At 39.3% G+C, this 21,810-nt stretch overlaps 1 protein-coding gene across 2 annotated transcripts; it reads right to left on the reverse strand.

Annotated features, from left to right (window-relative positions):
- Positions 1-1,525: 1,525 nt before the first annotated feature.
- Positions 1,526-19,866, reverse strand: LOC131980605 (vang-like protein 2). Of its 2 annotated transcripts, none has more exons than XM_059344862.1 (8): positions 19,769-19,866; positions 7,964-8,342; positions 7,710-7,833; positions 6,414-7,021; positions 5,236-5,369; positions 4,886-5,021; positions 3,496-3,739; positions 1,526-2,695 (listed from the first exon to the last, which is right to left on the reverse strand). In XM_059344862.1, the coding sequence occupies exons 2-8, from the start codon at positions 8,032-8,034 to the stop codon at positions 2,435-2,437; spliced, it is 1,578 nt and encodes a 525-aa protein (XP_059200845.1). In that variant the 5' UTR covers positions 8,035-8,342; positions 19,769-19,866; the 3' UTR covers positions 1,526-2,434. The 2 variants fall into 2 exon arrangements, with proteins under 2 accessions (XP_059200845.1, XP_059200846.1); XM_059344863.1 differs by lacking the exon at positions 19,769-19,866 and adding an exon at positions 19,176-19,673.
- Positions 19,867-21,810: the final 1,944 nt, after the last annotated feature.

Genomic DNA, 21,810 nt, shown 5'->3' on the forward strand with positions numbered 1-21,810 from the left:
GCAGTTCAGATAAAGCAACTAAAATGCACAAACATTACAACAATGTGGAAATAAAGGTGATGTTATTTATAAATATAATAAATGTTCACATCCTGCAAAAGCAGTGGAGCCAATTCACACAGAAAGTGGCAGAACATTTTTAATACAAGTAATTTAGCTTCTAAAGGAACAGATACTTATATTTTGCATTAATCCTTACATGCATTTTTATGCTTTAAGTCTGTTTTTATCACGTTAAGTGAAAGCTCAACATCTTAAAAGTGCCTAAGCTCTTTAGAAACTCAGAGGAAACGCTGACCTGGTATTTTAATAAGTTGTTCTCACCGCAATTCTGCCTTGTGATTGGATAGACATATGGAATTTCTTATAGATTGTTTTAATGTTGTTATAATCAATCTTATATCTTAGATTTGTTTCAAAACTGTTTCCTGTTACTTTTTACTTGTTGTACTTCCTGAAATGATTTTATCAGCTATTTCAGGGTTTTTTTGTTCTCATATCTCAACATTAATAACACTCTAAAAGGCCCACGCCTTTATCATTCTATCCCACAACATTTATCAGAGAGTTGCTCTGGTGTCATGGGGAATAAAAGTTATCAAAGTATGATCACATGAGCTGAAAATTGTAACTTTAGTTGGAAGTTTTTGTCTCCGATGGCCGCTTCCTCTTAATTTACTACTTAGGTAGTAAAAGTAAGTTTAGCATTTAGAATGAGCAGGCAGGAAGCTGTGGTCTTAAAGTGATCTTTTAACTTGACTGGTCTTTTTTTCCTTTTAAAACATGGTGACAGATTGTGTGAACACATGACGGACATGGAATTACAATGCAATGCAGAGCTCCTTCACACTGTGTAGCGAGGCGGTACATTTTTTAGTTTAGACTGCAATTAATTCTGCATGCACTTACAACTTGCATTAAAAGAAAAAAAAAGTTGATTTATATCTATCTATATTTTTAGGGCTGCCCCCTCACTAATATTTATTTAGTATATTAGTCATTTTGAATGTTTTTTTATGCTGAATGACTTATTTCCAAGGAACTTATGAGCACATTTCTGGTAAACTCAAAATTTAAAGTGATATTTTTGCACAATTCTCTGTGGAAAAGCTCAGTTTTAAAGATCTGTCGATTAAATCAGCCAATCCATTAGTCAACTAAGAATTTCTTCAGTGGAGGACAGCCCTAATATTTTCCTTATTCTCACTGAATCCCATGAAAAAACAGAAATTAACGGTGAATTGGTCCTCTTAACAAGAACACACCAGTGAGCCACACTGCTGCACTGAGCGACACGTTGCTTCATTAGGCTACATGAACACAGGCACTGAATTAATCTCACTGACACTTCCTGGCGCTGTAAATACTCACCAGTGTGAATTAGTCAGCAGCTTAAAATAGTTCCCAGTAAATGTATAATTTACTTCTGTTTTAGTGTTTGTACCCAGCTGTTCCAAAGAACGATTGAGCCTTTTTTTGGTAAAAGTATTTCGTTTTTTAGAGTTCCAGACAGCAAAGGCAAGTCTTAAAGCACATTGATGGTTTTATGGAATTCTCAGAATAATTCAGAATAACACCAGGTTTATGCTTTAACATCATGATCCAGGTGAGATAAGAAGATACAGATTGCATGATAATGAAAGGTGTAAATGGGGTCTTTGGTTGCTAAAGCTGTGTAATGAATAGTAAAAATGCCAGTGTAGAAGAAACAAAACCTGCATATTTGGATTATCATGAACATACAGAGTCTGGAGTAGCTTAGGAATGTACTTCCATTTTTCTTTACAGTCAGATAAAAAGACATTTTGGCCTTCAGGCCGCAGGAAAGCCACGTGTTAATTCAAAGCAAATAATGCTACATTCTGTAAGTAAAAAAAAAAAAAAAAGTCACACCCTTTAATATAAAAACAGTCCTTGTCATTTTAAAACACAACAACACACTGAAGGCAGTGGTACACCGGCGTTGCAGTCAGAGCTGAGCTCCAGTTAGTCTGTTTTTAAGACACAAGAAAGAGGAAGTGACACATGTGATGTAATCCTCCTCTGGTGTTGAGTCAGCACAGTAAAGTAGTCCAGTGGTTACAGCAACAGAAGAGGCAAAAAGAGAAAAAGTCCCCTTTAGAAAAAGTTTTTTTTTTTTTACAGCGTGTTGTTAAGACTTTAAGACAACACAGGAAAGAGAAAAGTCAAGGCATCTGTTTGATTCCAGGTTCCAACAATCGTTGAGCTGATCACAGTTTGAAATCAGAGCATCTGTGAGCATCATAAAACAGGAGGAGCACTCTCCTCTCCTTGAAGGGTTTCTTTGTCACAGACAGGAAATGATTGGATGGGAGTGGACCACATGGCCTCCACATGTCCCGCCACATCAGTGATCCAGCAGCGTGAAGAGAGAGAGATGGAGGACAGCGTGGGAAGAGGAGAGGAGACGCCTTCACACCGACGTCTCCGACTGCAGCCTCATGACGAACTTGTGGCTCTTCGGGTCGATGAACTCCTCCCCGAGCCGCAAGAAGGGGAGCGGCGTCACCGTGACCACCAGGGAGAAGTCCAGGCGGCGCAGAGAGAAGACCAGACCCTGACGCAGGGCCGAGGTCACCGGCTCCTCGCTCACTAGTGTCCACTGGCGCCCTCTGCCGTTCTGCTGCTGGTACTGCATGGTGGGGCCGGGGGTGAGGTAACGCTCCAGGAAAGCCTGACGGGGAGGATGGAGGAGGATCATTATCAGGCAAACACTGGAGGACATGATTTTATAGTGAAGTCAATGAAAATCAATGAAAAATCTAATTTACAACAGCTTTGCTTTTCCTTTACTGGCACTCACTTGTGCTTGATCTTATGGGATAGATTCTGTCTCTTGGTGATTTCAAACTGTGTGCTCTCTTCTGGCTGCTGATGTTTTTGAGTATGTTTGAATCTACATGTGCTTGTCCCATGAAGTTAAAGGTTTTGGATAGTCTTAGTTATTTTTAGACAGCTCTTGTGCTGATTTAGAGATATAGTATGCCATCTTTGGGCTTAGAAATGACTAAAACCAACTAGAACTTATGTGCCAGTGTAAAAAAATCTGCCTATCAATTCTATGTATTGTTGCGCAAGTCTTGCACTGTTGTGCACAGCCTTGGAAGGGGCTTGTATGCCATTGCCAATGGAAAATCTCCATTTTAGGCTAATTTTAAGGGACAATTAGAGTAGAGTCTACATTTTTTCTTATAAACATGTTGCTGAGATGACTGGCGAGAAGTAAACTCAATGTCCTAAGAAAAGTTAGTCTAGCCACCAAAAATTTGTAAAATCTTTGACTACTGATTTTTTTTGCCCAAATGTCCTTTATTATTTTAATTGTGCAATGGTTGAAAAAGCTACATCAAGAAACTTTCAGTGGCGAAATACTGAATTTCTTCGTGCCAATAATACAGAAAATCACAAATGTGTGTAAGTTGTGTGTTTAACTGAAAAATGTAAATGTTGAGTCTGCGATCACGATGTTTGTACCTTGGGCGTCATGTTGTGTGTGATGCAGAATTGCAGGTGTGTGAGGATGCTCTCCATGCTGTGGAAGGCCTGCTGCCGGGTGGTCCTCAGGTACTTCTGCATGGCTCGGGCCATCGGGGCGAAGATGGCCTGAGCCGCCTCACGGGGATCCATCACCTCCCTCGGGTGTTTGGGCGACGAGGCGATCTCTTCTTCGTGGAGACGCTTGATGTGTGTGAAGGCTTCTTCCACCGCCACGACCAGCCTAAAAGCACCATAAGAGACGTTGTCAGACTGGTTATTGCACCAACCAGAGGCTCTTCAGCCTGGGTGATCTACAGCTTTAGTGATAAACATGTCAAATAAGCTGGAGCTAATGAAGCCTCTCTAAAGAAGCCATTGTTAACCCTCAGGGCCCACTAAGGACATTTTCAGCCATTTCAGACATTTTTCACTTTATTTTTGGCAATAATGTTGGCTTTGATACTGCAAATGACATGATTTTTGGAAGAAGGATTTCTTTCTTGATATATTTTGAAATTCTAATTGAATTTTTTCTAATGGCTCTATAATACACTGTGTACAAGCTTACTACCCTTTCAAGCCCTTTCGGGCTGAAAATGTCCACCTCCCCAAAAATGCTATAAAAACTTTACAGATTAATATTTTTAATATTCAAAGATTTTGAGAATTTTAACCATTTAAATGCCAGTTTGATTGCACAATGTCACTGTTTTTCAAAGAAAAAACACAAAAAGAAAAATAATAAAAATTAAAAAAAAGAGAATTTTTGGCTGGGGCATTGGTTTTTAATCACAGCCTTGGGTAGGTCAAAGATTAAGAACAACAACAGGGCAGAAGTTGTTTAAGAGGTTTATGCAGAAAAAAGTAGAAAAAAATATTAATCTGTAAAGTTTTTATAGCATTTTTTTGGAGGTGGACATTTTCAGCCCAAAGGGCTCGAAAGGGTAGTAAATTAAAGTGGGCCCTGAGGGTTAAATGCAGTTCTTATGCAATTAAAACATTATCTCCCTTTTAAGTGCAATATACTAGTGTACTGCCATGACTTTTCTGTGCAATATACATCATATATTTATTTCTACCTTTATTTATTTAGTGCTGATTTTAGGCATTTTAGCTTTTAGTACTTCTTTTGCTGTAGTTGCAGTTAATTGAGGTTTCATCCACCCATTGGATTTGTTGGTATACAGCTTGAATGACAATAAAGTCTAAAGTCTTATCATATATGTGGGCATATGTAAGGCAATAATGTGACGATGCATCTCAGGCAACAATCCGGACTAATGCAGAAACAATGTTACAAGAAGTGTAAATTATTACATTTTATAGGAAGTAATGCAACAATTAATGTATTACATATTTTGTTGTAATTAAGGACCGTCTATCTGACCTGGCCTTGCGTTTGCGGAGCCTGCGGTCCATCTCGGCCTCCTCGTAGTAGAACTCGTTGTGGGAGTTGTCTCTCCTCCGGGCGGCAGCTGCGATCATGGCCCGGGACTGTCCTGTGGAGTTATTGGTGGTGCTTTCTGCAACACAACACGTGCAGAGAAGGAGATTAGCAGACTGCATGTGACGTTTTATCTAATGTTCATGAGGGAAAGAGTAAAGTAATGTTCACATTTGAAATTTTACAGTCAGGTAGAATAGTAAGAAGCTGCTTTAAGGCAATGACAATAGGGATAAAAGCCAAAGTTCTGGATTAGAAGACAGGCGTCAGAGCCGTGATGAGGCTGTATTTACCGTCCAGGGAGTAAACCTTGAAGCCGGTCATCTTCTTGGACAGAATGGACTTTGGCAGGTTGAGCAGCGCGGGGTTGAAGACGGAGAAGTCGCTGTAATAACGGTCCAACACCCAGACAGCTGCCCGCTGGATACTAAAACACAGAGGGTCAATCATCAGTGCCACAGTAAAGATAGGTCTAACATCAGCTGCTGACTGCACAGGACACGGACACGGACACAGACACAGACACAGACACAGACACAGACACAGACACAGACACACCGTATACACACACGACAAGAACAGTCAACAACACGATCATTTCCAAACAAGGTTATTCAAGTAGGGAGGGAATTCAAAAAGAAGTCAGACACTTGATTCATTTGTAAACTGAGTCTTTAGTCATTTACAACCTCAAACTACAGTTACTTCATGAAGACCATCTCCCCTGACAGCTCCAGGTTTACTGTGTGTCAACTGGCTTTTGTGAATTTAATTTAACATTTGTTTGGGAATATAGACTACTTATTGAAACTAGAAAGGCTCTCAGAGAGAAAAGACCTCCGCCAAGCTCATGCCCTATCTCACAATCTTAAGCTAAATCTGTTCCAAAATGTAATGGTTTCTTTTTTTGGGCCATGTTTAAAGTGACCTCTGGCTGATCTTGAGGTCCAGCCTTGAAGAGGGCCAGAATTAAGGTTCAAGACCTTGATTATGTTCTAGTTTTTTGCTCACATTTTGCATATTCTGATTCCGTTTGCTGCGTGAACCTCCCACATTCCAGGAGGGGATAGATACAGTTAATAATATTTATTTATGTTCTGGAAGATATGACTTTTTCTTTTTGTCTTCAGGAAAATGTGTTCTTAAACTCTGGACCAAGCGAGTCAAACAACCAGACTGTGTGGCAATATTAAATACATGTAATGTAATGATTTTTATAGCAATCCACATTGACTTTATTCAATTCCCTTTAAAGTCTGCAATTTATCTCTCCCAAAAGGTCCCAAAGTGTTGTGTGAAAAAATCAGTGGGAGGGAAAGAGCAATTACATTTTTTTACTTTTTCCCCTGATGCATGTTTTGTAATTAAACTGCTGTCCCAAAATAAAGAATAAAGAAAAACCTTCTGCTTCAGTGAGGAAAGTAAACCCTGTAGAAAACTTTATCACCATGTTTGTCATTGTGTCACTAACCTGAGGTGGCCCACGTTGTAGAACTTGCTGGCTCCGTCTGTGCTCCGGACCACTTTGAGGCAAAAGGCTGGCTGCAGGTGCCGGACCTCCAGCAGCACCAGAGCCAGGTACTGTATGAAGAGCAGAGCATCCACCAGCGAGGCGGCGTACTCCACGATCCCCCTGTAGTCCCTCTCTCTGGGCTCCAGCACCCGCACGCCGTAGAACAACCAGTACGACGCCACAAACAGGAAGACCAGCACCATCAGCAAGCAGCGGAAGACAAAGAAGCGCGGGAGCGTGGCGCGAGGGGGCCGGAGGAACAGCGCCCAGGAGGAGATGAGCAGGACCAGGAGCTTGAAGGCCAGAGAGACGTAGAGGCCTTCGCAGGGCGTGCCGCAGGGTTCGAGCGCGTCTCGCCACAGGACCTGAGGGAGGATGAGGAAGGCTAAAGGCGTGACCAGGGCGAAGAAGCTCAGGCAGCCTCCCAGAGCCGGGCCGATGAAGCGCTTGCACTCCAGCGGAGTCGACTCCTCCAAATCTTTGGTGACGCGGGTCAGGTCCTCGTTAGAGATGCTGTGTTCGGAGGTGCCGGTGACCACCGTGGTCGTCTCGCCCCAGTTATCGTCCTGTCAGACGGAGATAAAGACGTCAAGATTCATGTGTGGGTTCATTTCTACCATTTATTAAACATACAGAATAGTGCAAAAGGCTGAAGATAATGGCTCAAAAGGAGGAAATGCTACATTTCTATAGGCTTTACTAGATAACTGAATACATTTATTAACCGTATCTGATGAGCACTTTTATTAAGTAATCATTAATTAATACACCACACAAAATGAGTGGGAATATATTCTACATAAAAGCGGAAACCCCAGAAATTTAGATTGAATGCATGTTTAGGAGGTAAAGAGAGCCTAACGCTCTAAGGAAGCAGAATTTCGGACTTTCCAGACACAGAATTTAGATAAAAAATACTTTTAAGACAACACCCACTCTTTCCAAACTAACTGACTGAAATAACTGAAATAAAGACTGACAGATCCTGCATAGTGTTAAGTCATCAGAGGACTGTAAAAAATAAATAAATAAACAAACAGACAAAGACAATTTTCTTTAAAGGGTTGAAAATGTTCCCTCAAAAATATCTGGTGGGTGAGTCGTTATAAATTCACAGACAACATTTAAATACCACGCACAGCATTTACAAAGAAATTAACACATTTGGAACAACCATAGTGCTTTCAACAAATACCAGAGTTCTCAAAAAGAGGTAAATAATGTCTGTCTTTAGAGCGGACAGGTGTGACTGACCCTGTCATCTCCGCGGGTCGACTCTGCATCCAGCAGCGGCTCTCCTGGAGTCTGGATGGTGACCGACTTGTCTCCACGGCTGCTGCTGTCTCGGCTCTTAGAGCGGTGGCGGTCCCTCCGGTCCCTGGAGGACACAAACATGCAGGTTACTGGATGTGTGGAAGCCAATTAGAGCTGGGTAATAAATAGTTATTATACTGATATAATGATGTGAAAGATGATGATGTTTTGTGTGTGTCTGGTGTTGTTCCCACCTGTGTTTGCGTGAACTCCTGGAGTGTGAGGACTTGTATGAGTAGCCCGAGTACTGCGACTCGTTGTCCATGTCTCGGGTCAGCGTTGAGCGGACTTTACGAGCCCCGCCTCCTCCTCCTCCTCCACCCGTGCTGCGCTGCTCGCCGACTCCTCCCAGCTGGCTCTTGCGCTCAGAGATGGACTTGGTGGTGAGGGCCAGGGGCAGCTTGAGCAGGTCAACCTTACTCCTGAGGGAATCTATCTTGGAGGCCGATGAGGAGGGAGCAGGAGAAGGGAGGCGGGAGAGCGGGGGAGGCTACAGAGAGGAGGAGAAGAGGGGTGGGAGAGAGGACGGCGGGTAGAGGAGTCACAGCAGGGGAGAGCTGAGGAGGCTGTGATCTGAAAGAGACGAGCAGAGACAGAGATGGTTAAAACCTGTTTCACATCAGGGTCTCCTGTAAATCAATCCAGATCATGATGAATAAAACGGACTCATTCTGAACATCACTCATAAGTTATACATGTTATATGAGGACGGTTTATTTCTCAAGCCAATCTTGGTGAACTTCCTGCCTTGTGTTTTTCACACAGACGGAAACACTTTAAACTCCCCCGGGTCTATTCTGAACTTTATCTAATGCATTATGGGCTCGCTGTATTCTACAAGATAAACATCATTTGGAAACACTCCCTTCCCAGCTGGCATTCAAACAGCACCTTAAAAAACAATAAGTTTAATAATTAATGTTATTATTTAAAACTTGACGATTAACCAGGTGGTTTCATGTTGACGTTCAACCAGTAAAGGTAGAGAAGAAGAAGACATATTTTAGCAAACAATGCTTGATTTAAAATACTTTTTGAAAAACCTGACAAATGTTTAATTAGGAAGGGAATTCTTCAACATTTAGTCAGTAAAAAATAAATTTGGGCTTTTTACAGGACATCTTCACATGACCCTTAAAGGAAGCACTGGATGACAACATAATATAAATATATAATTATAAATCCAAATCTATTCAACTTAAAAATGACATAAAACAAAGGAAAGCTGCAAATCCTAACATTGGAGCAGGAAAAAGCAAATGATTGGTATCTTTATCCTTTAAGTTCTGATTCCCTATAAATGATTCAGACCTCTCAAGAATGAAACTGTGAGGCATTCACAAAATCATGAGAAAGTTCCGGTATGAAAATTGTCCAATTTAGTAACATTAGCACAGAAAATAGTCCCCGAGAGACGATCAGGATCAGTTTCAGGTTTCAGGAGGGCCATTAGGAGTAAACAGTCAGTTTAATTCTACAAATATGATTCACTTTGAAGCTTTAAGTTAAGAGTCCATGTGAGGTTATTGACTCCTGTTGGAATCAAACCCTTCACCCTTTTAAACAGAGAACTGTGATCTTCACTAACACATTACCACACTGAGCCGAGGCTTTAGTTTCCTCTCTCTGTTCTTATATGACTCGGTCTTCCGGGTCTCAGAGGTTAATCATCACACGACTGTATCTCGTCTCACTCCAGCTTTAGCCGACATTAGCTCGGACACAATGGCGGCCATATTGGATTACTGTGTTTTCACAAAACTTGTTTGCCCTCTCCCTCCCTCTCGCCGTCTCACATTCCCTCCCGCACTCCCCCGTCCCCTGGGAAACAGGGCCTCTCCGCTGCCATGGTGATGAAAGAGGGTGTTCAGCTGGAGGGGGATTGGAGGTTGACAGTTGCCGGGGAAACCTGACCTCAAGCCGCCCTCAGTGGAAAAAAAAATTGCCAAAATAAAAGTGTTGGCATGACGGATGTTGGGCTGTCATATGCTGGTTAATTGATAAAGGGCGGGGGACGCTCGCTGGCTTTGATTGGACTTCAGTGGGAAATGGAGAGGGACGTTAGCTGCCATCGCTGCCTTACAGGGTCCTGGTGTTACTTAATGTGGTTTTTCTGCTCCATCAGGGCTATTGTGCTGAAAATCCACTTCCCTTCAAGACAAATGTGGGACTTCTGTCCTCATCATTTCCATCCTGAACTCATATTTTGTCTTCGGAGAAAGGGCCCCTCATCCAGAACCAATAAACCCACTAAGTTTTACCAGACTGGAGAAGCTTCTGGGTCCCTGCAGCCATGTGCAAAACCTCAACATGCCTGTTCCAAACCACAAAAACTCAAATGAGCAACAGCCTCTTCCTGGTGTATCATCACCAGCTTTTATCTTCAGTAATGGCAGAGGAATGAGCATCTTATACTCCAGAGTCGTGCTGCGTTTCTATGCAGTAAACTGTTGACCTCAGATCTCTCTCCTGCAGAGAAAAATCTGTACACTGTAACACAAGCAAACACCAATTGGTTTGTAGTTTCAGCCTAAAAAATCTTTATAACAATCAGCCATAATTACTTTTTTTCTCCTTTCTTCCCCTGTGCAACTGGCCTCATCAACAAGGCCAGAGACCCCCCTGACTGCCCCGCCCCCTCCACTCTACACGTTACATTAACTGTGCACAGCCACCTGACCTTATCTAACGCGCACATTCCTGTTTGCACAGCTCCTTCCCTCATTTAAGTAACTCCATATTTGTACATATTTTTTTCAATTTTCTATTTATGCTGCTGTTTTTTGACTCAAAGTACTTGTTTCCTTAACCTGTATTTATATATAGTACTTTGTTCTTTTGCACCAATACACCACAGCAATCATTGTATGTGAAAACCTATATCGCAATAAAAATTATTCTAATTTGGTTTCTAGTGTTGACCTGCATCTGAAATGTTAAAAACCGGTTAAAGATTTGAGGCTTATTTAATCAGTGAGATGTCTTTGGTTGTTAGTGCAGCCATTCTGAGTTTCATTTTATACAATTAAGACAGTTTTTTCACCAATTTCTAACATGAAGATCTGTTAATCGTTGTTAGTACTGCTCAGTCTATGAAAACAGCTGTATAAAGTCTTCCGTTTCTCTGGAAAATAACCCTGGTGGTGTCACAGTGATGTCACTCGGGTTATCTCAACTTTGATTTAAAGACAAAGCTTTAACAGGAAATTTCTGTCCCAAACCACAAAAACTCAAATGAGCAACAGCCTCCTCCTGGTGTATCATCACCAGCTTTTATCTTCAGTAATGGCCGAGGAATGAGCACCTTCTACTCCAGAGTCGTGCTGTGTTTTTGTGCAGTAAACTGTTGACCTCACGGTATCTCTCCTGCAGAGAAAAAGCTGCACTCTGAATGTCACGCAACACGGGCAAATACCTATTTTAAATACCGTAGTGTTGCATGACAGTACATTGAAAAACCAACAGCAACATGCAGAAGTTGAAGCAGCTTCACATGGAAGAAGCAGATTTAAGTGGCGTAATATACTGAGGGAGAGTGCCCGCAGATTCCCACACAAACCACATATTTTAAGACCGGCTATAAACTAAATCTAAACAGTGTTTTAATCTAATAGCTGTGGACATTTAGATGGAATTTCTCCTCCAAGACGGAGAAACATCATAGCACAAAATAGCAATCTGAGTTCATCGCTTGGCCTCAATGTTTACCCTCCACCTTGTAAAAATAACAATTAAGAAATTGTAGCAATACCGTCTGTATTTTAAAGCAATTTCTGCAGGATGACTCATCTCAAACTCAGACATCAGCTGATTTACTGCTTTGCATCTCTGACTGTCACACATTAAATACGTCTATTCTTGTCTCCTACAGGCTACCAGCTGCAAAAAAATGTATAGGTGAAAGCCACAAAAAAACCTGTGGATGAGTAAAGCTGAAGGAACTTTAGGTTTGGGGCTGTTTATTGCACAAACCAAGACATTTTTGCACGTCACCTCATGGCCCTTTTCATTGCTTCATCGTCCAATTAATCAAGAAAATATTCAGCAGATTATCATTTAAAAAAACGTTTTTTGCAGCCCTAATCATCAACCTGACTGCTATATCATGAATATTAAACAACATTTTCAAAGATGTGGAATAGTGGAAGTCATGATATATTGCTATGGGAATGTTGATGCAGTGTCATTACATGGTGAGTATTGAATTATAACACAACAATACAACTTTCTGACAAAGCTACATAAATATTATGATGTGTTAAACAATGATAATGCAAAATGCATTTAGTTTAAAAAAAAAAACTCTCTGGTCTTGATTTTTGAGGCTACCACGGATGAAATAAATCTGGATCTCTGCATGTTTAACGACGCATTTCTCTCAGCAGGACTGCTGAATTTCAGTGTCGAAAAGGGGGCTTCATTAAGATGATCTTGAGGCTTCATTCTGAAGAACTGACATGTACTTTCAGCTCTGGCCTTTCAGCTGTCGTGTCAACATGACGTCACAACACCAACATGTGACCTGCGATCCATATAATGAGACACATATGGTATGAAAAGCATATGAGCAGTGGTTAGGGTGGTCTTTTAAAGTGGAGCCTCATGTCTTTCAAAAGAGACAAAAGCTTGAATAAAGCGAAGAAACTGGTTTGTAATTCCAGCCTTTTCATATCCTAACAGGGCATGACGATATGACCCAAAACCTATAAAACAAACAGCCATATTTCCTTTCTTTGGTACATCCATTCATGACATTTCCTTTCTAGTGTTGTACTGCTTATGAAGTATTAAAGACCAGTTAAAGATTTTGGATTTGGGGCTGATTTAGTTGGTTATTGGTTGTTGTTGCAGCTCTTCTATGTTTCATTTTAATCAATTAAACTGCTTAACCACAGTTAGTACTACTCAGTGTATAAGAACAGCTGTACAACATCTTCTGTGTCTCTGGAGGAGCTTTGTCATGCGAGAAAATAACCCTGATGATGTCACAGTGATGTCATCAGGGTTATCCTAACCTTAATTTGAATATAACCTTTAAACATAAAGAGTTTGTTACAAATTAGAGGCACGGAGTTTGAAACACGTTGCTGTTTACCAGGCATGACGGGGCGAATGAAAGACACTATTCTGGTGCATTATGGGAAACGTAGGAGCCACCGTTTTGCAGTTTAAGACATTGAGCATTAGCTCTATTATGTAGTCATATTATTTTCTCTATGTCAATTTTGTGTTCTTCATAATATTGTGAAATTTTAACATGATTTTGGTAGAGGCGTCAAATAAGCCCATTTGGGTTTTAAGTCTCTCCCTGCACTGTACCTTACATTTTTTAATGTTATGTTTAAATTGTACAAAATAAAAAAGTTCAACGGGGTGGTATCAGCAATAAAACACACACACACACGCACGCCAGAACTCAAACTACATCTTCACTTAAATAATTGTTTACTGCTATATTAATGCTCTGATTATCGTGTACAGTCCCATGAAAGGCTGTTAGCTGATAATAAAAACAATCACAAGATAATGATACTGTGATATTTTCTGAGAAACAGCAAAACAGCGAAAACACAATTAAAGAAATAGTTCAGCACATAACTCCGCCATTAAAACAAAATGTTCTTATACTTCTGTTTTTAACAGATTAAACAAACAGGATTTTAAATGTAAGTTAGTGACCTTCAGAAGTGCTGGAGTTGGTATTCTGTTCTTCTAACAGGGGAGAGTTAGCCTTTTCTCCTTTTTTCAATCTTGATGTTATTCTAAGCTGCTTGCTGTCGTTTCATACTTATACATATATTGCTTTATTTAGTGTCATAACGCCATCAATTCATTAAAGTTTACTTATCAAGCCCTGTTGCTTAACCTCTAAGTATACATTGTAAAACATAAGTACCAAGTGCCTTTACCTTGTACATTATGGTACTTTAGGGGCTCACATTTCTTTTAAAGCAGTAAACACCATTTACTATAATAAAACAACTACAACTGCAGTTTGAGACGAGCCCATCTGTCTCTGTGTCGGACTGTTAGTGAGAATATGACAGAGCACTTGATCTGCAGGGGTGTGGTCCTGTGTTGATGGATAAAGTTTCCTATTCATGCCAGTGTCCTATGGCCTACTTTATGAGCGTCGCCAGGACTCAGTCAGCAGCATTAAAGTTAAATCAACACACAGAGAATAAAAAGGTCGATCTGAACACGTCTGATCTGTACAAACACAAGCTGACGCTGTTTATGGCTTCTGATCTGCTTCCTCTATGAACACACCGCTCTGTTTCTCAGTTTCTGATCCTGAACAGCCATTGTTAACCAAACAGTGGTGTGATTTTTCAGGTTATTTCAGGATTAGTTTTTTTTTTTTTTCAAACACACACAGCTTGTTAATTTCTCACAACGCTGCCTCAAAGTCAAAGTCTGACTTCTGAGGAGAGAAAATGACCCTTGTTCGCTGCACTCCAGGCGGCATTTTAAACAGTTGCCAACAACAGGCCGCCTCAGTAATCTGTGTAGGTGTGTGGTCTGAGATTAAACAGTAATGATGTCGGGCTTCATGCCTGCAAGTGCCACAGTCAGACACTTTTTTGGCTCAGGCCAAAGCGACTATAAAGTCATTTTAATACAGTAGCGACCATTAACTGATAACAAACACAACTGTTTTCTTTACCAGCTGAGCTGAAGCTACTTTATTATAAGCTGTAAAGTTGGCGATGTCTACAAAACTGGCATAACAGTGAAATATCACAATGGGCTACCTTTGTTTATACTGTTTATTTGTATGTATTTTTGATATTAATGTTGTTGTTTATTTATTGAAAGAACATCAAGCATACACAGAGAAACCTACTGGTTTTGGGTTACCACTACTGGATGTTGTGTTTTTGTTGTCTTATAGTTCATATTTTATACCATTTAAAACATTTTTTATTATTCTATTCTTTTTGTATTACCTTAATCTGTTTTACTCTGTACTTGTGCTGCTGCAATACAAGAATTTCCCCCAATAGGGATCAAAAAATCTTTTTTTTTTTTTACCCTCCCAGTTTAATCACGGTTTTATTTTTGCACGATTGAGCCAATCGTCACCTACTGATTCTGTCTTTCTTTAGGCTACATTTCCTACCTACTAGCAACCCACAGATCAAGTTTTTTAAATATGTACCTACTGACCTGATATGACAGCTAATCTGCAGAAATATGCTTTTATTAACCACCAGACCTGAACTGCAAACCGCCATCTTTATGTGTTATAGAAGCATAACTGTCCAGACTGAGACAGGGGCTTTTCAATAACAATGTCAGCCTTCTGGGACGGATGAATCGGCACACCCTTAGAAAGCTCTTAAGATCTCTTCTAGAAACATCTGTATATCCAGTATGTACATGAGGTCATGAGTCCTAAGTCCCAACCAACCAAAACTCTGTCGAAGTATTCTAGAGAAAAACTCAATTCAAAATGTTTTACGTACGTTGGTTTTACTTATCTAACGTGTGTTGGCTCGAAATGGATTTGAATATTTGTAATTGCTCTCACCCTACAATAGTCTCTTTCCTCATGCATTTTATTGCATGGCTTCTCTTTTTTAAATGAAAAAGGTTTTCTAGGAAGAAAATTAACGTATCTAAAAGGCTATTGTTTTGGTTTCGGTGCTTAATCTTAGATATTGTAATGGCACCAGCATTGAAAAAACTTCAAACAATATCCAGGCCTAATAACAACTTCAGCTTTAAAAATGACTACACAAATATTAAAGCCATATAACTTTTTTTCACAAGTTATGTTGAAAAGAAATGTCTTGTTTTCCACTGCCTTGGATTAAATCTCCAGCACTTAGTTACCCCTCTCCGTCCCCTATACACTTATTTTTTTCTTTAAAGATGATTTCTATACCTTCCTTTGACATCTTAATGTCTATATATCTTTCTAATGCCTCCGGTGCATTATGTTAAGTACTCTGAAGTGCTTTTGAGTAAGAAATATGCCACATAAATAAACTCAACCTGCCTTGAAAAGGTGAAGATGTTGATATTAAAAATAAAAAAATGGCCAGTGAGTTCACACTGCTAAATAAAACACTCAAACTGACTTATAAAAGCAGCCAAAATGAACCAGGAATTTTGTTATAAATGTGCAGTTCGCGCCACTTTACGTTTACAACAAGCAGATGTAGGATTTTACAGCCTCTCTTGTCCCAACGGCAAAAAGAAATCAAGCTGTCATCGAACATTTGAAGCTGTTGGCACTGAGACAGCAGCTGTCAGGGTGGAAAAGCAATCTGGGCCATCTCTGAAATGACCAGCTCCATTCAGCAGCCATTTGAGGCCTGATATACCAACTGTGAAAATAAGCGTGCACACACCCAGGGTCCAGCAGGGAAGAGGCTCATCAGTGTACCACGGGGCCACACACACACACAACACACACACAACACACACACAACACACACACACACACACACACACACACAGAGGGCTGACCACCACCCACTGCTGCCATCGACAACATCAGTAAAACCAGCAAAAAACAAGACAACTGCTACTGTCAGCCTTCGAGCACACATGGCCTGCAAACCGGAGCAGGTGTGTGTGTATGTGTGTGTGTGTATGTGTGTGTGTGTGTACAAATCTAACAGGATATGGTTGAACCAACAGGCCTGTCCTCTGCTCAGCACTGTGATTCAAAGAGACCTCTGCTCACAATCTGTCTTCATATCCAAACAAAGTATTGAGGAGACAGGAAGTGGCTCAACGAGCTGAGATGAGATAGATGTGGTTCAGATACAGGACTCTGGTCTAATAGAGCGTGTGCGGCGTATATATTTCATAATAAATCCAGTTAGGAAAACATGTTTAAGAGTCAGTTCAACCAAACTATAAACAATTATTACCCCGAGAGTGGAGTCTAGACATGGAGCTTCTGTTTTATTTCCTGAGATTTTGAGATATCAGCAGCTGAAAAACTCGACTGGTTGACCAATATTATCGTCTGATGTTGGTCTATCAAAAGCATGTTGGTATCTCTCTGTGTATACGCTGTGCAATATGCAAACCTTTTTACGGAACATATAGTTCAGGGCGCCCCTTAAAACCGATCAGTCAACTGATTGGTCGTTTTGGCTGGTTATGAAACAGTCTCCATTTAATACTGAAGCCTCTTTATGACATACAAAAGCAAAGTGAGAAGACTTTTTTTTATATATTTCTATATATTTATTCCTAATGTCAATGTAATGTCCCGGGGTCCGATTTCCCAGAAAATCAGAGGAAACTATTCCCAGCACGCAGACCAGAACAGTCCATGTTTACATTTTCTCAGAAAGAGTTCAACAATGATTATTATGTTTAAAGGAAGCTGGAGGAGATTTTATATTTCATGGTGTATTTTGTGGTCATGGCTGATACTGGGGCATGGTGAGCAAAGAGGAAAATAATCGACGAAGGAACAAAAAAAGAAAGATGAAATGGACAGTTATGGAGCATGAAAATATGAGAAAACCTTGGTGTTAGATTGAAAAAATGGAAACATTTGTGAGATTTTAAAGGGTGCAAAAATGTGTCTGAATTGGCTCTTTTCCTCCTAGACAGGCAAGTTAAACACCTAATAAAGAAAACTGGTAACCAATTTAAAATAATAACTTCAATTGGTAAGTTGTTTCAACTCCACCTTAAAGATTCTGTGTTGATGTTGATCTTACGTGTCAAATTTAAATTTAATTTTAATGTTAACAATTAAAGTAATTATTAGTATTTAGTATAAGTATTATTTGGGTTGGTTGCCTGTTTTGTTTTTTCTTTAATGTATGTCTATTTTATTTATCAAATACACTGTGAGACATGGTTTTACATCAAAATATGAATTTATGCCGGTGGTTAAGGTTACTTTGTTTCATGTCGTCATATCACAGATATTCATCTTACAGAGACACAAACGGACACATTACTTCCAGAAAACTGCTGTTATAAAAAGGAAAATAGTCATTAAAAATAAGTTGCATCTTTTGTTTACTTGCTTTCAAAACAAAAGCCCCTAGCTAGATCAAGATCTCTACGACAGGAGATGATGGTGCTCGTAGAAACATTACCGCGTTAGTCCACATGGGGCGCCAAAATCAATACAAAATTAAAGTTTATTGTTGTTGCTTTAATTTATGTTTTAACCTTTTAAATCCAATGAAGGTTTGCACTCAAACTCATACCAGATTACTCCGTTTTCATATTTGTTACTTCTTAGATTGTGCGACGTGATGACTTGCTTTTCTCTGTGTTATATTATTGTAAATGTAATTATTTCAAGTAGTTTAGACAAAATAAGACGATTGTTTTTGTCATTTCTAGCTTTTAGAACATCTTTTATATTTTTTTCCTGGGTAGTTCATCTACTAAGCAGTTAATCTGAAAGATTTTGTGATATCAGATGAGCAAGAGTGACTACAATACCTTCAATAATATCATTTTACAGCTTTTTGAGTTCCCATTTTATACTATTCCATAGGTCAAACATTGAATACATGTTTTCATCTTTACAACACTGGTTGTCCAGGGCATTTTCAATCTTTTACCAACAGGCACACTGGAGGTAAGAGTAAAGTAAGGTAAGGTAAAGCGTTAAAGTAAGCACTGTAAGCACTGAAACAATTGATTTGTGGATCGACTGAAAGTTAATTCCAAAGCATTTCAATCATCTCTTATCGTTTGTTATTTTATAAAGCAGAAAAGTCAAATATCTGCTGGTTCAAGCTTCTTAAATGTGATTTAAATGTGACTTTATTGGTTTTATACAATAAAGATTAGAGAATATATTTGGGTTTATGACCAAAACAAGTCTTTTGAAATCACATTATGAGTTTTCACTATTTCCTCACATTTTAATGGCTTGATTATCAAAAGAAAACCAAAATAAGGCCCTACAGGACAACATTGTTCATATACTAACCCAACACTAACATGTGTGTCAACAAAACCATTAGAGAAAGTCTTCTTACTGTACTTGTACTGTAATATTACTGAAAAATTCAATTTGCACCGACCCTGTTGGTACTTTATGTCCTGTTTTATCACTACAACAGTCCCACTGGAAGCAGTTTATGGTGTACTGTGGTACTTTTTATTACTCTAATGTGTATTTGTAGCAGTATATGGTTCTTTTCTAGCAAAGAAAGCCAACAACTCTCATGTGTACTGTAAAATAAAGAAGTTATAAAGGCAGCAGGTATAAGAAGCTCTCCCTACAGCTGAGGATATCAGGGCCTGTTGCTGCTGCAGCAACATGAACCATTTACACTGTTTCAGTTTGAATTTTTTACATTTCAGCGGCGCAACAACGCTCATTTTTCGCTTAACGTGGATCAAGAGTCAAAGCCACATGAATAATTCAACAATTTCCCACATGCACAAAGGCTAACTTACTGTCTGAGAGGACCCAGGAGCATTTAGGGCGAATAGAAAGAGTTGTGCGACCTACAAAATGGAAAAAGGAGGGTGTTGTAGGACAATGGGAGACTCCCAGGCCCCACTGGTCGCGTCCTGATGCCAAATTATCCCAATCCTCGCTCCCTTTCTTCCGCCTTTCCTTTTCCAAACGGGACGCCCTCACAGTAAATGAATGGACGCACTCAAATTCCCAGCAGTCCTTCGCCACTAAGGAGAAAATTCAAAACCTTCGGCCTACAATCAAACTGGACGCGATCCCTCCATGCGCATCTCTCGCGTTTATCCTCTGTAGCGTTTATAACCACAACACTCTTCCTCCCACGTTTGAAATCGCCCCACAGAGCTACGTGGCCTCGGTGGGAACAACAATGGGCCGATGAGGGTCCTAAACTTCCCTGTGGTTTCAAAAAAAAAGGCGACCATCGCGTCCTGTCGACTATTGTTTGGGGAAATCGGAGATCTCCGGCGCCCCAAATCCTCCTCCTTCGCGTTAAAGCAGCGCACATGCACCCATAATCACCAGCAGCGGCATTTCAAGAACATTTTCCACAGAAAAAAATACTACTTACTTATTCCAGATTGTCCATTCAGGTATTTTCTCACTTTCCACTTTCTTTCCACTCAGCCGTAGCACCGTGCGCCCCGCCTCCGCTCCACTTTGGCCCCTCCCCTGGCTCCCCCCGGGGGGACAGGGCCGAGGAACAGTGTGGTTCAGCCACAACACATCCACTACCGCACACACGGATTTAAATATATTGATTTATATGTGTGTGCTTTAGTATTCACACCCATTAATTCAAAAAAAGAAATACTCATTTAGTTCTTTTCTGCACATTTAAAAAGAAAAACCATAGAAAAAGTAAGAATAAATCAGTGGTGGATTGTAACTAAGTACATTTAGTGATGTACTGTATTTAAATAATGAGGTACTTGTACTTTACTTTAGTATTTCCACATATGTAACTTTATACTTCTACTTCACCACATTTTAGAGGCAAATGTATTTTTAACTGCACTACATTTAGCTGACAGTTTTTGTTTACTTGTAAAAAGTCCAAACAATTTGAAATGATTACACGTGTTTGTAAATTAAACCACATAAAGTATATTAAGCAGTTAAAATAAGGCCTATCAGGATGACAGTAAAATGCAGCTTAGGCCTACATAAATACATCAATAATAATTAAATGCTATATTTAGAACATATAAAACAATCTGAGTGGGTCTATTCTGCATAATGAGTACTTTTACTTTAGATACTTTAAATACATTTTGATGCTGATACTTTTGTACTTTTACTGAATTAAGTTCTGAATGCAGGACTTTTACTTGTAGTGGAGTAATTTCACAGTGTGGTGTTAGCACTTTTACTGAAGTAAAGGATCTGAATATTTTATCCATCACTGTTAAAATAATAAAATACATGTGCATGTGAAGTAGAAACCCTCTACAGGCTTATCTGTAAAATCTATGTATATATATATATATATATATATATATATATATATATATATATATATATTATTGGATTATTTTTTGATACATTACTGTAAGCAGCATTTTACTGTTGTCAAAGTATGCGTTTTACCAACCTATACTGTTATGTGGTTTAATTTTGGGAGAAATAAAACATAATCATTTTAAATTACTCATGTTTTTTATGTTAAGTCTGAAAAAGTAACATACGCTGTCAGCTAAATGTAGTGGAGTAAGAAGTATAAAATTTACCTCTAAAATGTAACAGTACTTGAGTAAATGTACTTAGTTACATTGCATCACTGGTACACCCTGGGAAAGGAAGTAGACGGAAATGTCACATAGTTAGTGGCTCATAAAACAGAGGGACCGTTTATGGAGCGGCTGATGGGAAAAATCCTTCAAAACAATCATCATCATCATCATCATCATCATCAAATGTTTTTATACACAGTCTGACCTTTGTGGAGCTGTAAAGAAACATTTATGTAGCACAGTTTGCAGAGCAGAGGGCCAACTGCTTTCCCTCATACAGTCTGTTCCTGCTGGGAAGACTCATTTACCAGTGGTGTAATGTAACATTTAAAGTACATTTACTCAAGTACTGTACTGTACTTTACTCGAGTATTTCCATTTTGTGTAGTGTAGCGTCCATGTTGTTTCAGGGTTCCTATAGATTTTTTAAAATAAACTTTGGAAGCATTTTTAATAATTTCCAGACTCAAAGTCTTTATCAGGGCATCTAAATTGCTACTATAAATGCAATTTGGAAAAGTAAAGTTTACATGTTTCATTTATACCCACTGCAATCAATATATATTAACACTTTGGTTATTTTACCAGCACTTTAAATTAATTTTGTATGTCTACTTTATGAGTATCTAAAGCTCTATTTCTATTTCTAGAGTTTAGGATCAACAGAGGCCGTGTATAAGAATGAATGTTGAGTGAACACAAGAAAAAATGTCATTTAAACATGAAAAGATTTTTGGTGACTGTGTTCATGAAACATCAGAATGTGTTGAAAATCAAGCATTTGAAAAAGCACTATATATTCAAATTCAGGCATATTTTACATATATTAGTTAAAATTAAGTATTTTGTATGAACCCAGTTGTTTTCACACTGTGTACTG

The sequence above is a fragment of the Centropristis striata genome, chromosome 11 (assembly GCF_030273125.1).
Source record: "Centropristis striata isolate RG_2023a ecotype Rhode Island chromosome 11, C.striata_1.0, whole genome shotgun sequence".
Taxonomy (NCBI): domain Eukaryota; kingdom Metazoa; phylum Chordata; class Actinopteri; order Perciformes; family Serranidae; genus Centropristis; species Centropristis striata.